The sequence below is a fragment of the Scyliorhinus torazame genome, chromosome 23 (assembly GCF_047496885.1).
Source record: "Scyliorhinus torazame isolate Kashiwa2021f chromosome 23, sScyTor2.1, whole genome shotgun sequence".
In the NCBI taxonomy this organism is placed as follows: Eukaryota; Metazoa; Chordata; class Chondrichthyes; order Carcharhiniformes; family Scyliorhinidae; genus Scyliorhinus; species Scyliorhinus torazame.
Genome location: NC_092729.1, coordinates 85512024 through 85526141, shown reverse-complemented (window position 1 = coordinate 85526141; position 14118 = coordinate 85512024). Strand labels below are relative to the sequence as shown.

Genomic DNA, 14118 nt, shown 5'->3' with positions numbered 1-14118 from the left:
GCACGGGGTTAGATGCAGAGTAAAGCTCCCTCTGCACGGTCCCCATCAAACACTCCCAGGACAGGTACAGCACGGGGTTAGATACAGAGAAAAGCTCCCTCTACACTGTCCCCATCAAACACTCAAAGGACAGGTACAGCACGGGGTTAGATACAGAGTAAAGCTCCCACTACACTGTTCCCATCAAACACTCCCAGGACAGGTACAGCACGGGGTTAGATACAGAGTAAAGCTCCCTCTACACTGTCCCCATCAAACATTCCCAGGACAGGAACAGCACGGGGTTAGATACAGAGTAAAGCTCCCTCTACACTATCCCCATCAAACACTCCCAGGACAGGTACAGGACGGGGTTAGATACAGAGTAAAGCTCCCTCTGCACTGTCCCCATCAAACACTCCCAGGACAGATACAGCACGGCGTTAGATACAGAGTAAAGCTCCCTCTACACTGTCCCCATCAAACACTCCCAGGACAGGTACAGCAAGGGGTTAGATACAGAGTAAAGCTCCCTCTGCACTGTCCCCATCAAACACTCCCAGGACAGGTACAGCACGGGGTTAGATACAGAGTAAAGTTCCCTCTACACTGTCCCCATCAAACACTCCCAGGACAGGTACAGCACGGGGTTAGATACAGAGGAAAGCCCCCTCTACACTGTCCCCATCAAACACTCCCAGGACAGGTACAGCACGGGGTTAGATACAGAGTAAAGCTCCCTCTACACTGTCCCCATCAAACACTCCCAGGACAGGTACAGCACGGGGTTAGATACAGAGTAAAGCTCCCTCTACACTGTCCCCATCAAACACTCCCAGGACAGGTACAGCACGGGGTTAGATACAGAGTAAAGCTCCCTCTACACTGTCCCCATCAAACACTCCCAGGACAGGCACAGCACGGGGTTAGATACAGAATAAAGCTCCCTCTACACCGTCCCCATCAAACACTCCCAGGAAAGGTACAGCACGGGGTTAGATACAGAGTAAAGCTCCCTCTACACTGTCCCCCATCAAACACTCCCAGGACAGGTACAGCACGGGGTTAGATACAGAATAAAGCTCCCTCTACACCGTCCCCATCAAACACTCCCAGGAAAGGTACAGCACGGGGTTAGATACAGAGTAAAGCTCCCTCTACACTGTCCCCATCAAACACTCCCAGGACAGGTACAGCACGGGGTTAGATACAGATTAACGCTCCCTCTACACTGTCCCCATCAAACACTCCCAGGACAGGTACAGCACGGGGTTAAATACAGAGTAAAGCTCCCTCTACACTGTCCCCATCAAACACTCCCAGGACAGGTACAGCACGGGGTTAGATACAGAGTAACGCTCCCTCTACACTGTCCCCATCCAACACTCCCAGGACAGGTACAGCACGGGGTTAGATACAGAGTAAAGCTCCCTCTACACTGTCCCCATCAAACACTCCCAGGACAGGTACAGCACGGGGTTAAATACAGAGTAAAGCTCCCTCTACACTGTCCCCATCAAACACTCCCAGGACAGGTACAGCACGGGGTTAGATACAGAGTAAAGCTCCCTCTACACTGTCCCCATCAAACACTCCCAGGACAGGTACAGCACGGGGTTAAATACAGAGTAAAGCTCCCTCTACACTGTCCCCATCAAACACTCCCAGGACAGGTACAGCACGGGGTTAGATACAGAGTAAAACTCCCTCTACACTGTCCCCATCAAACACTCCCAGGACAGGTACAGCACGGGGTTAGATACAGAGTAAAGCTCCCTCTACACTGTCCCCATCAAACACTCCCAGGACAGGTACAGCACGGGGTTAGATACAGAGTAAAGCTCCCTCTACACTGTCCCCATCAAACACTCCCAGAACAGGTTCAGCACGGGGTTAGATACAGAGTAAAGCTCCCTCTGCACTGTCCCCATCAAACACTCCCAGGACAGGTACAGCACGGGGTTAGATACAGAGGAAAGCCCCCTCTACACTGTCCCCATCAAACACTCCCAGGACAGGTACAGCACGGGGTTAGATACAGAGTAAAGCTCCCTCTACACTGTCCCCATCAAACACTCCCAGGGCAGGTACAGCACGGGGTTAGATACAGAGTAAAGTTCCCTCTACACTGTCCCCATCAAACACTCCCAGGACAGGTACAGCACGGGGTTAGTTACAGAGTAAAGCTCTCTCTACACTGTCTCCATCAAACACTCCCAGGACAGGTACAGCACGGGGTTAGATACAGAGTAAAGCTCCCTCTACACTGTCCCCATCAAACACTCCCAGGACAGGTACAGCACGGGGTTAGATACAGAGTAAAGCTCCCTCTACACTGTCCCCATCAAACACTCCCAGGACAGGTACAGCACGGGGTTAAATACAGAGTAAAGCTCCCTCTACACTGTCGCCATCAAACACTCCCAGGACAGGTACAGCACGGGGTTAGATACAGAGTAAAGCTCCCTCTACACTGTCCCCATCAAACACTCCCAGGACAGGTACAGCACGGGGTTAAATACAGAGTAAAGCTCCCTCTACACTGTCCCCATCAAACACTCCCAGGACAGGTACAGCACGGGGTTAGATACAGAGTAAAACTCCCTCTACACTGTCCCCATCAAACACTCCCAGGACAGGTACAGCACGGGGTTAGATACAGAGTAAAGCTCCCTCTACACTGTCCCCATCAAACACTCCCAGGACAGGTTCAGCACGGGGTTAGATACAGAGTAAAGCTCCCTCTGCACTGTCCCCATCAAACACTCCCAGGACAGGTACAGCACGGGGTTAGATACAGAGGAAAGCCCCCTCTACACTGTCCCCCTCAAACACTCCCAGGGCAGGTACAGCACGGGGTTAGATACAGAGTAAAGCTCCCTCTACACTGTCCCCATCAAACACTCCCAGGACAGGTACAGCACGGGGTTAGATACAGAGTAAAGCTCCCTCTACACTGTCCCCATCAAACACTCCCAGGGCAGGTACAGCACGGGGTTAGATACAGAGTAAAGTTCCCTCTACACTGTCCCCATCAAACACTCCCAGGACAGGTACAGCACGGGGTTAGTTACAGAGTAAAGCTCTCTCTACACTGTCCCCATCAAACACTCCCAGGACAGGTACAGCACGGAGTTAGTTACAGAGTAAAGCTCCCTCTACACTGTCCCCATCAAACACTCCCAGGACAGGTACAGCACGGGGTTAGATACAGAGTAAAGCTCCCTCTACACTGTCCCCATCAAACACTCCCAGGACAGGTGCAGCACGGGGTTAGATCCAGAGTAAAGCTCCCTCTACACTGTCCCCCATCAAACACTCCCAGGGCAGGCACAGCACGGGGTAGATACAGAGTAAAGCTCCCTCTACACTGTCCCCATCAAACACTCCCAGGACAGGTACAGCATGGGGTTAGATACAGAGTAAAGGTCCCTCTACACTGTCCCCATCAAACACTCCCAGGACAGGTACAGCACGGGGTTAGATAGAGAGTAAAGCTCCCTCTACACTGTCCCCATCAAACACTCCCAGGACAGGTACAGCATGGGGTTAGATACAGAGTAAAGCTCCCTCTACACTGTCCCCATCAAACACTCCCAGGACAGGTACAGCACGGGGTTAGGTACAGAGTAAAGCTCCCTCTCCACTGTCCCCATCAAACACTCCCAGGACAGGTACAGCACGGGGTTAGATACAGACTAAAGCTCCCTCTACACTGTCCCCATCAAACACTCCCAGGACAGGTACAGCACGGGGTTAGATACAGAGTAAAGCTCCCTTTACACTGTCCCCATCAAACACTCCCAGGACAGGTACAGCACGGGGTTAGATACAGCGTAAAGCTCCCTCTACACTGTCCCCATCAAACACTCAAAGGACAGGTACAGCACGGGGTTAGATACAGAGTAAAGCTCCCACTACACTGTTCCCATCAAACACTCCCAGGACAGGTACAGCACGGGGTTAGATACAGAGTAAAGCTCCCTCTACACTGTCCCCATCAAACACTCCCAGGACAGGTACAGCACGGGGTTAAATACAGAGTAAAGCTCCCTCTACACTGTCCCCATCGAACACTCCCAGGACAGGTACAGCACGGGGTTAGATACAGAGTAAAGCTCCCTCTACACTGTCCCCATCAAACACTCCCAGGACAGGTACAGCACGGGGTTAGATACAGAGTAAAGCTCCCTCTACACTGTCCCCATCAAATACTCCCAGGACAGGTACAGCACAGGGTTAGATACAGAGTAAAGCTCCCTCTACACTGTCCCCATCAAACATTCCCAGGACCGGTACAGCACGGGGTTAGATACAGAGGAAAGCTCCCTCTACACTGTCCCCATCAAACACTCCCAGGACAGGTACAGCACGGGGTTAGATACAGAGTAAAGCTCCCTTTACACGGTCCCCATCAAACACTCCCAGGACAGTTACAGCACGGGGTTAGATACAGAGTAAAGCTCACTCTACACTGTCCCCATCAAACACTCCCAGGACAGGTTAAGCACGGGGTGAGATACAGAGTAAAGCTTCCTCTACACTGTCCCCATCAAACACTCCCAGGACAGGTACAGCACGGGGTTAGATACAGAGTAAAGCTCCCTCTCCACTGTCCCCATCAAACACTCAAAGGACAGGTACAGCACGGGGTTAGATACAGAGTAAAGCTCCCACTACACTGTTCCCATCAAACACTCCCAGGACAGGTACAGCACGGGGTTAGATACAGAGTAAAGCTCCCTCTACACTGTCCCCATCAAACAATCCCAGGACAGGAACAGCACGGGGTTAGATACAGAGTAAAGCTCCCTCTACACTATCCCCATCAAACACTCCCAGGACAGGTACAGCACGGGGTTAGATACAGAGTAAAGCTCCCTCTACACTGTCCCCATCAAACACTCCCAGGACAGGCACAGCACGGGGTTAGATACAGAGTAAAGCTCCCTCTTCACTGTCCCCCATCAAACACTCCCAGGACAGGTACAGCACGGGGTTAGATACAGAGTAAAGCTCCCTCTACACTGTCCCCATCAAACACTCCCAGGACAGGTACAGCACGGGGTTAGATACAGAGTAAAGCTCCCTCTACACTGTCCCCATCAAACACTCCCAGGACAGGTACAGCACGGGGTTAGATACAGAGTAAAGCTCCCTCTACACTGTCCCCATCAAACACTCCCAGGACAGGTACAGCACGGGGTTAGATACAGAGTAAAGCTCCCTCGACACTGTCCCCATCAAACACTCCCAGGGCAGGTACAGCACGGGGTTAGATACAGAGTAAAGCTCCCTCTACACTGTCCCCATCAAACACTCCCAGGACAGGTACAGCACGGGATTAGATCCAGAGTAAAGCTCCCTCTACACTGTCCCCCATCAAACACTCCCAGGACAGGTACAGCACGGGGTTAGATACAGAGTAAAGCTCCCTCTACACTGTCCCCTTCAAACACTCCCAGGACAGGTACAGCACGGGGTTAGATACAGAGTAAAGCTCTCTCTACACTGTCCCCATCAAACACTCCCAGGACAGATACAGCACGGCGTTAGATACAGAGTAAAGCTCCCTCTACACTGTCCCCATCAAACACTCCCAGGACAGGTACAGCAAGGGGTTAGATACAGAGTAAAGCTCCCTCTGCACTGTCCCCATCAAACACTCCCAGGACAGGTACAGCACGGGGTTAGATACAGAGTAAAGTTCCCTCTACACTGTCCCCATCAAACACTCCCAGGACAGGTACAGCACGGGGTTAGATACAGAGTAAAGCTCCCTCTACACTGTCCCCATCAAACACTCCCAGGACAGGTACAGCACGGGGTTAGATACAGAGTAAAGCTCCCTCTACACTGTCCCCATCAAACACTCCCAGGACAGGCACAGCACGGGGTTAGATACAGAATAAAGCTCCCTCTACACCGTCCCCATCAAACACTCCCAGGAAAGGTACAGCACGGGGTTAGATACAGAGTAAAGCTCCCTCTACACTGTCCCCCATCAAACACTCCCAGGACAGGTACAGCACGGGGTTAGATACAGAATAAAGCTCCCTCTACACCGTCCCCATCAAACACTCCCAGGAAAGGTACAGCACGGGGTTAGATACAGAGTAAAGCTCCCTCTACACTGTCCCCATCAAACACTCCCAGGACAGGTACAGCACGGGGTTAGATACAGAGTAACGCTCCCTCTACACTGTCCCCATCAAACACTCCCAGGACAGGTACAGCACGGGGTTAAATACAGAGTAAAGCTCCCTCTACACTGTCCCCATCAAACACTCCCAGGACAGGTACAGCACGGGGTTAGATACAGAGTAACGCTCCCTCTACACTGTCCCCATCCAACACTCCCAGGACAGGTACAGCACGGGGTTAGATACAGAGTAAAGCTCCCTCTACACTGTCCCCATCAAACACTCCCAGGACAGGTACAGCACGGGGTTAAATACAGAGTAAAGCTCCCTCTACACTGTCCCCATCAAACACTCCCAGGACAGGTACAGCACGGGGTTAGATACAGAGTAAAGCTCCCTCTACACTGTCCCCATCAAACACTCCCAGGACAGGTACAGCACGGGGTTAAATACAGAGTAAAGCTCCCTCTACACTGTCCCCATCAAACACTCCCAGGACAGGTACAGCACGGGGTTAGATACAGAGTAAAACTCCCTCTAAACTGTCCCCATCAAACACTCCCAGGACAGGTACAGCACGGGGTTAGATACAGAGTAAAGCTCCCTCTACACTGTCCCCATCAAACACTCCCAGGACAGGTACAGCACGGGGTTAGATACAGAGTAAAGCTCCCTCTACACTGTCCCGATCAAACACTCCAAGGACAGGTTCAGCACGGGGTTAGATACAGAGTAAAGCTCCCTCTGCACTGTCCCCATCAAACACTCCCAGGACAGGTACAGCACGGGGTTAGATACAGAGGAAAGCCCCCTCTACACTGTCCCCATCAAACACTCCCAGGACAGGTACAGCACGGGGTTAGATACAGAGTAAAGCTCCCTCTACACTGTCCCCATCAAACACTCCCAGGGCAGGTACAGCACGGGGTTAGATACAGAGTAAAGTTCCCTCTACACTGTCCCCATCAAACACTCCCAGGACAGGTACAGCACGGGGTTAGTTACAGAGTAAAGCTCTCTCTACACTGTCCCCATCAAACACTCCCAGGACAGGTACAGCACGGGGTTAGTTACAGAGTAAAGCTCCCTCTACACTGTCTCCATCAAACACTCCCAGGACAGGTACAGCACGGGGTTAGATACAGAGTAAAGCTCCCTCTACACTGTCCCCATCAAACACTCCCAGGACAGGTACAGCACGGGGTTAGATACAGAGTAAAGCTCCCTCTACACTGTCCCCATCAAACACTCCCAGGACAGGTACAGCACGGGGTTAAATACAGAGTAAAGCTCCCTCTACACTGTCCCCATCAAACACTCCCAGGACAGGTACAGCACGGGGTTAGATACAGAGTAAAGCTCCCTCTACACTGTCCCCATCAAACACTCCCAGGACAGGTACAGCACGGGGTTAAATACAGAGTAAAGCTCCCTCTACACTGTCCCCATCAAACACTCCCAGGACAGGTACAGCACGGGGTTAGATACAGAGTAAAACTCCCTCTACACTGTCCCCATCAAACACTCCCAGGACAGGTACAGCACGGGGTTAGATACAGAGTAAAGCTCCCTCTACACTGTCCCCATCAAACACTCCCAGGACAGGTTCAGCACGGGGTTAGATACAGAGTAAAGCTCCCTCTGCACTGTCCCCATCAAACACTCCCAGGACAGGTACAGCACGGGGTTAGATACAGAGGAAAGCCCCCTCTACACTGTCCCCATCAAACACTCCCAGGACAGGTACAGCACGGGGTTAGATACAGAGTAAAGCTCCCTCTACACTGTCCCCATCAAACACTCCCAGGGCAGGTACAGCACGGGGTTAGATACAGAGTAAAGTTCCCTCTACACTGTCCCCATCAAACACTCCCAGGACAGGTACAGCACGGGGTTAGTTACAGAGTAAAGCTCTCTCTACACTGTCCCCATCAAACACTCCCAGGACAGGTACAGCACGGAGTTAGTTACAGAGTAAAGCTCCCTCTACACTGTCCCCATCAAACACTCCCAGGACAGGTACAGCACGGGGTTAGATACAGAGTAAAGCTCCCTCTACACTGTCCCCATCAAACACTCCCAGGACAGGTACAGCACGGGGTTAGATCCAGAGTAAAGCTCCCTCTACACTGTCCCCCATCAAACACTCCCAGGGCAGGCACAGCACGGGGTAGATACAGAGTAAAGCTCCCTCTACACTGTCCCCATCAAACACTCCCAGGACAGGTACAGCATGGGGTTAGATACAGAGTAAAGGTCCCTCTACACTGTCCCCATCAAACACTCCCAGGACAGGTACAGCACGGGGTTAGATAGAGAGTAAAGCTCCCTCTACACTGTCCCCATCAAACACTCCCAGGACAGGTACAGCACGGGGTTAAATACAGAGTAAAGCTCCCTCTACACTGTCCCCATCAAACACTCCCAGGAAAGGTACAGCACGGGGTTAGATACAGAGTAAAGCTCCCTCTACACTGTCCCCATCAAACACTCCCAGGACAGGTACAGCATGGGGTTAGATACAGAGTAAAGCTCCCTCTACACTGTCCCCATCAAACACTCCCAGGACAGGTACAGCACGGGGTTAGGTACAGAGTAAAGCTCCCTCTCCACTGTCCCCATCAAACACTCCCAGGACAGGTACAGCACGGGGTTAGATACAGACTAAAGCTCCCTCTACACTGTCCCCATCAAACACTCCCAGGACAGGTACAGCACGGGGTTAGATACAGAGTAAAGCTCCCTTTACACTGTCCCCATCAAACACTCCCAGGACAGGTACAGCACGGGGTTAGATACAGAGTAAAGCTCCCTCTACACTGTCCCCATCAAACACTCAAAGGACAGGTACAGCACGGGGTTAGATACAGAGTAAAGCTCCCACTACACTGTTCCCATCAAACACTCCCAGGACAGGTACAGCACGGGGTTAGATACAGAGTAAAGCTCCCTCTACACTGTCCCCATCAAACACTCCCAGGACAGGTACAGCACGGGGTTAGATACAGAGTAAAGCTCCCTCTACACTGTCCCCATCAAATACTCCCAGGACAGGTACAGCACGGCGTTAGATACAGAGTAAAGCTCCCTCTACACTGTCCCCATCAAACATTCCCAGGACCGGTACAGCACGGGGTTAGATACAGAGGAAAGCTCCCTCTACACTGTCCCCATCAAACACTCCCAGGACAGGTACAGCACGGGGTTAGATACAGAGTAAAGCTCCCTTTACACGGTCCCCATCAAACACTCCCAGGACAGTTACAGCACGGGGTTAGATACAGAGTAAAGCTCACTCTACACTGTCCCCATCAAACACTCCCAGGACAGGTACAGCACGGGGTGAGATACAGAGTAAAGCTTCCTCTACACTGTCCCCATCAAACACTCCCAGGACAGGTACAGCACGGGGTTAGATACAGAGTAAAGCTCCCTCTCCACTGTCCCCATCAAACACTCAAAGGACAGGTACAGCACGGGGTTAGATACAGAGTAAAGCTCCCACTACACTGTTCCGATCAAACACTCCCAGGACAGGTACAGCACGGGGTTAGATACAGAGTAAAGCTCCCTCTACACTGTCCCCATCAAACAATCCCAGGACAGGAACAGCACGGGGTTAGATACAGAGTAAAGCTCCCTCTACACTATCCCCATCAAACACTCCCAGGACAGGTACAGCACGGGGTTAGATACAGAGTAAAGCTCCCTCTACACTGTCCCCATCAAACACTCCCAGGACAGGCACAGCACGGGGTTAGATACAGAGTAAAGCTCCCTCTTCACTGTCCCCCATCAAACACTCCCGGGACACGTACAGCACGGGGTTAGATACAGAGTAAAGCTCCCTCTACACTGTCCCCCATCAAACACTCCCAGGACAGGTACAGCACGGGGTTAGATACAGGATAAAGCTCCCTCTACACTGTCCCCATCAAACACTCCCAGGACAGGTACAGCACGGGGTTCGATACAGAGTAAAGCTCCCTCTACACTGTCCCCATCAAACACTCCCAGGACAGGTACAGCACGGGGTTAGATGCAGAGTAAAGCTCCCTCTACACGGTCCCCATCAAACACTCCCAGGACAGGTACAGCACGGGGTTAGATACAGAGTAAAGCTCCCTCTACACTGTCCCCATCAAACACTCAAAGGACAGGTACAGCACGGGGTTAGATACAGAGTAAAGCTCCCACTACACTGTCCCCATCAAACACTCCCAGGACAGGTACAGCACGGGGTTAAATACAGAGTAAAGCTCCCTCTACACTGTCCCCATCAAACACTCCCAGGACAGGTACAGCACGGGGTTAGATACAGAGTAAAGCTCCCACTACACTGTCCCCATCAAACACTCCCAGGACAGGTACAGCACGGGGTTAAATACAGAGTAAAGCTCCCTCTACACTGTCCCCATCAAACACTCCCAGGACAGGTACAGCACGGGGTTAGATACAGAGTAAAGCTCCCTCTACACTATCCCCATCAAACACTCCCAGGACAGGTACAGCACGGGGTTAGATACAGAGTAAAGCTCCCTCTGCACTGTCCCCATCAAACACTCCCAGGACAGGCACAGCACGGGGTTAGATACAGAGAAAGCTCCCTCTACACTGTCCCCCATCAAACACTCCCGGGACACGTACAGCACGGGGTTAGATACAGAGTAAAGCTCCCTCTACACTGTCCCCCATCAAACACTCCCAGGACAGGTACAGCACGGGGTTAGATACAGAATAAAGCTCCCTCTACACTGTCCCCATCAAACACTCCCAGGACAGGTACAGCACGGGGTTCGATACAGAGTAAAGCTCCCTCTACACTGTCCCCATCAAACACTCCCAGGACAGGTACAGCACGGGGTTAGATGCAGAGTAAAGCTCCCTCTACACGGTCCCCATCAAACACTCCCAGGACAGGTACAGCACGGGGTTAGATACAGAGTAAAGTTCCCTCTACACTGTCCCCATCAAACACTCCCAGGACAGGTACAGCACGGGGTTAGATACAGAGTAATGCTCCCTCTACACTGTCCCCATCAAACACTCTCAGGACAGGTACAGCACGGGGTTAGATACAGAGTAAAGCTCGCTCTACACTGTCCCCATCAAACACTCCCAGGACAGGTACAGCACGGGGTTAGATACAGAGTAAAGCTCCCTCTACACTGTCCCCATCAAACACTCCCAGGACAGATACAGCACGGGGTTAGATACAGAGTAAATCTCCCTCTACACGGTCCCCATCAAACACTCCCAGGACAGGTACAGCACGGGGTTAGATACAGAGTAAAGCTCCCTCTACAATCGCACTCTGCACCTGAGGGATTGAGCTCTGTAATCCAGCTGACACTCTCCCCGGTGCCAGTGCTGAGGGAGCGCCGCACTGTCGGAGGGAGATTTCAATACTATAGGATTTGAGCTCCATAATCCAGGCCCACACTCCCCCCGGTGCCAGGACTGAGGGAGCGCTGCACTGTCGGAGGGAGATTTCATTACTCTAGGATTTGAGCTCCATTAACCAGGCCCACACTCCCCCCATGTGCCAGTACTGAGGGAGCGCCGCACTGTCGGAGGTAGATGTATATTCTAGGATTTGAGCTCCGTTAACCAGGCCCACACTCCCCCCGGTGCCAGTACTGAGGGAGCGCTGCACTGTCGGAGGGAGATGTATATTCTAGGATTTGAGCTCCATAATCCAGGCCCACACTCCCCCCGGTGCCAGTACTGAGGGAGCGCTGCACTGTCCGAGGGAGATGTCTATACTCTAGGATTTGAGCTCCATAATCCAGGCCGACACTCCCCCCGGTGCCAGTACTGAGGGAGCGCCGCACTATCGGAGGGAGATGTCTATACTCTACGATTTGAGCTACACAATCCAGGCCCACACTCCCCCCGGTGCCAGTACTGAGGGAGCGCCGCACTGTCGGAGGGAGATGTCTATACTCTAGGATTTGAGCTCCATAATCCAGGCCGACACTCCCCCCGGTGTCAGTACTGAGGGAGCGCCGCACTGTCGGAGGGAGATGTCTATACTCTAGGATTTGAGCGCTATAATCCAGGCCGACACTCCCCCCGGTGCCAGTACTGAGGGAGCACCGCACTGTCGGAGGGAGATGTATACTCTAGGATTTGAGCTCCATAATCCAGGCCGACACTCCCCCCGGTGCCAGTACTGAGGGAGCGCTGCACTGTCGGAGGGAGATGTCTATACTCTAGGATTTGAGCTCCATAATCCAGGCCCACACTACCCCCGGTGCCAGTACTGAGGGAGCGCTGCACTGTCGGAGGTAGATGTCTATACTCTAGGATTTGAGCTCCATAATCCAGGCCGACACTCCCCCCGGTGCCAGTACTGCGGGAGCGCCGCACTGTCGGAGGGAGATGTCATTACTCTAGGATTTGAGCGCTATAATCCAGGCCCACACTCCCCCCGGTGCCAGTACTGAGGGAGCGCTGCACTGTCGGAGGGAGATGTCTGTACTCTGGGATTTGAGCGCTATAATCCAGGCCCACACTCCCCCCGGTGCCAGTACTGAGGGAGCGCCGCACTGTCGGAGGTAGATGTATATACTCTGGGATTTGAGCGCTATAATCCAGGCCCACACTCCCCCCGGTGCCAGTACTGAGGGAGCGCCGCACTGTCGGAGGGAGATGTCTATACTCTTGGATTTGAGCTCCATAATCCAGGCCGACACTCCCCCCAGTGCCAGTACTGAGGGAGCGCCGCACTGTCGGAGGGAGATGTCTATACTCTAGGATTTGAGCTCCATAATCCAGGCCCACACTCCCCCCGGTGCCAGTACTGAGGGAGCGCCGCACTGTCGGAGGGAGATGTCTATACTCTAGGAATTGAGCTCCATAATCCAGGCCCACACTCCCCCCGGTGCCAGTACTGAGGGAGCGCTGCACTGTCGGAGGGAGATGTCTATACTCTCGGATTTGAGCTCCATAATCCAGGCCCACACTCCCCCCGGTGCCAGTACTGAGGGAGCGCCGCACTGTCGGGGGTAGATGTCTATACTCTAGGATTTGAGCTCCATAATCCAGGCCGACACTCCCCCCGGTGCCAGTACTGAGGGAGCGCCGCACTGTCGGGGGTAGATGTCTATACTCTGGGATTTGAGCGCTATAATCCAGGCCCACACTCCCCCCGGTGCCAGTACTGAGGGAGCGCCGCACTGTCGGAGGGAGATGTCTATACTCTAGGATTTGAGCTCCATAATCCAGGCCGACACTCCCCCCAGTGCCAGTACTGAGGGAGCGCCGCACTGTCGGAGGGAGATGTCTATACTCTAGGATTTGAGCTCCATAATCCAGGCCGACACTCCCCCCGGTGCCAGTACTGAGGGAGCGCTGCACTGTCGGAGGGAGATGTCTATACTCTAGGATTTGAGCTCCATAATCCAGGTCCACACTCCCCCCGGTGCCAGTATTGAGGGAGCGCTGCACTGTCGGAGGGAGATGTCTATACTCTAGGATTTGAGCTCCATAATCCAGGCCCACACTCCCCCCGGTGTCAGTACTGAGGGAGCGCTGCACTGTCGGGGGGAGATGTATATACTCTAGGATTTGAGCTCCACATTCCCCGCCCCGCATTCGGCCTGTGAACCTGGGAGCGATGAGAGACCACAGGTGGGTGAAACCTCCGAGAAGCCTTGCTGAGTGGGTGCATACCTTGTAAAATGTTCATCTGGTGCGGCAGCGATCGCTCACGCCTGTTCTGGACTTTATGCTTCAGGAAGTCTTCACTCTGTGAAAGGCAAGAACGAAACGGTTTTATTTCCGTCCTCTCCCTCACCTCCCTCGATCTCCAGCTGTGGGACACCCTCCCTCGTCTGCCTCGGTCTCCACGCTCCGGGACTCCCTCCCTCAGTCTCCAAACTCCAACACTCCCTCCCTCAGTCTCCAAACTCCAACACTCCCTCCCTCGGTCTCCAAACTCCAGCACTCCCTCCCTCAGTCTCCAAACTCCGACACTCCCTCCCTCAGTCTC

The 14118-nt window shown here is 53.1% G+C and overlaps 1 protein-coding gene across 3 annotated transcripts in view; it reads right to left on the bottom strand.

Moving 5' to 3' along the window:
- LOC140399654 (uncharacterized) overlaps positions 1–13872 on the bottom strand; it is a 284156-nt gene extending 270284 nt beyond the window's left edge. For all 3 annotated transcript variants that reach the window (XM_072489197.1, XM_072489198.1, XM_072489199.1), the window contains exon 1: positions 13800–13872. In XM_072489197.1, the coding sequence (XP_072345298.1) occupies positions 13800–13815 (16 nt within the window). In that variant the 5' untranslated portion in view covers positions 13816–13872. The remainder of the gene's footprint in view (positions 1–13799) is intronic.
- Between the last annotated feature and the right edge of the window lie 246 nt (positions 13873–14118).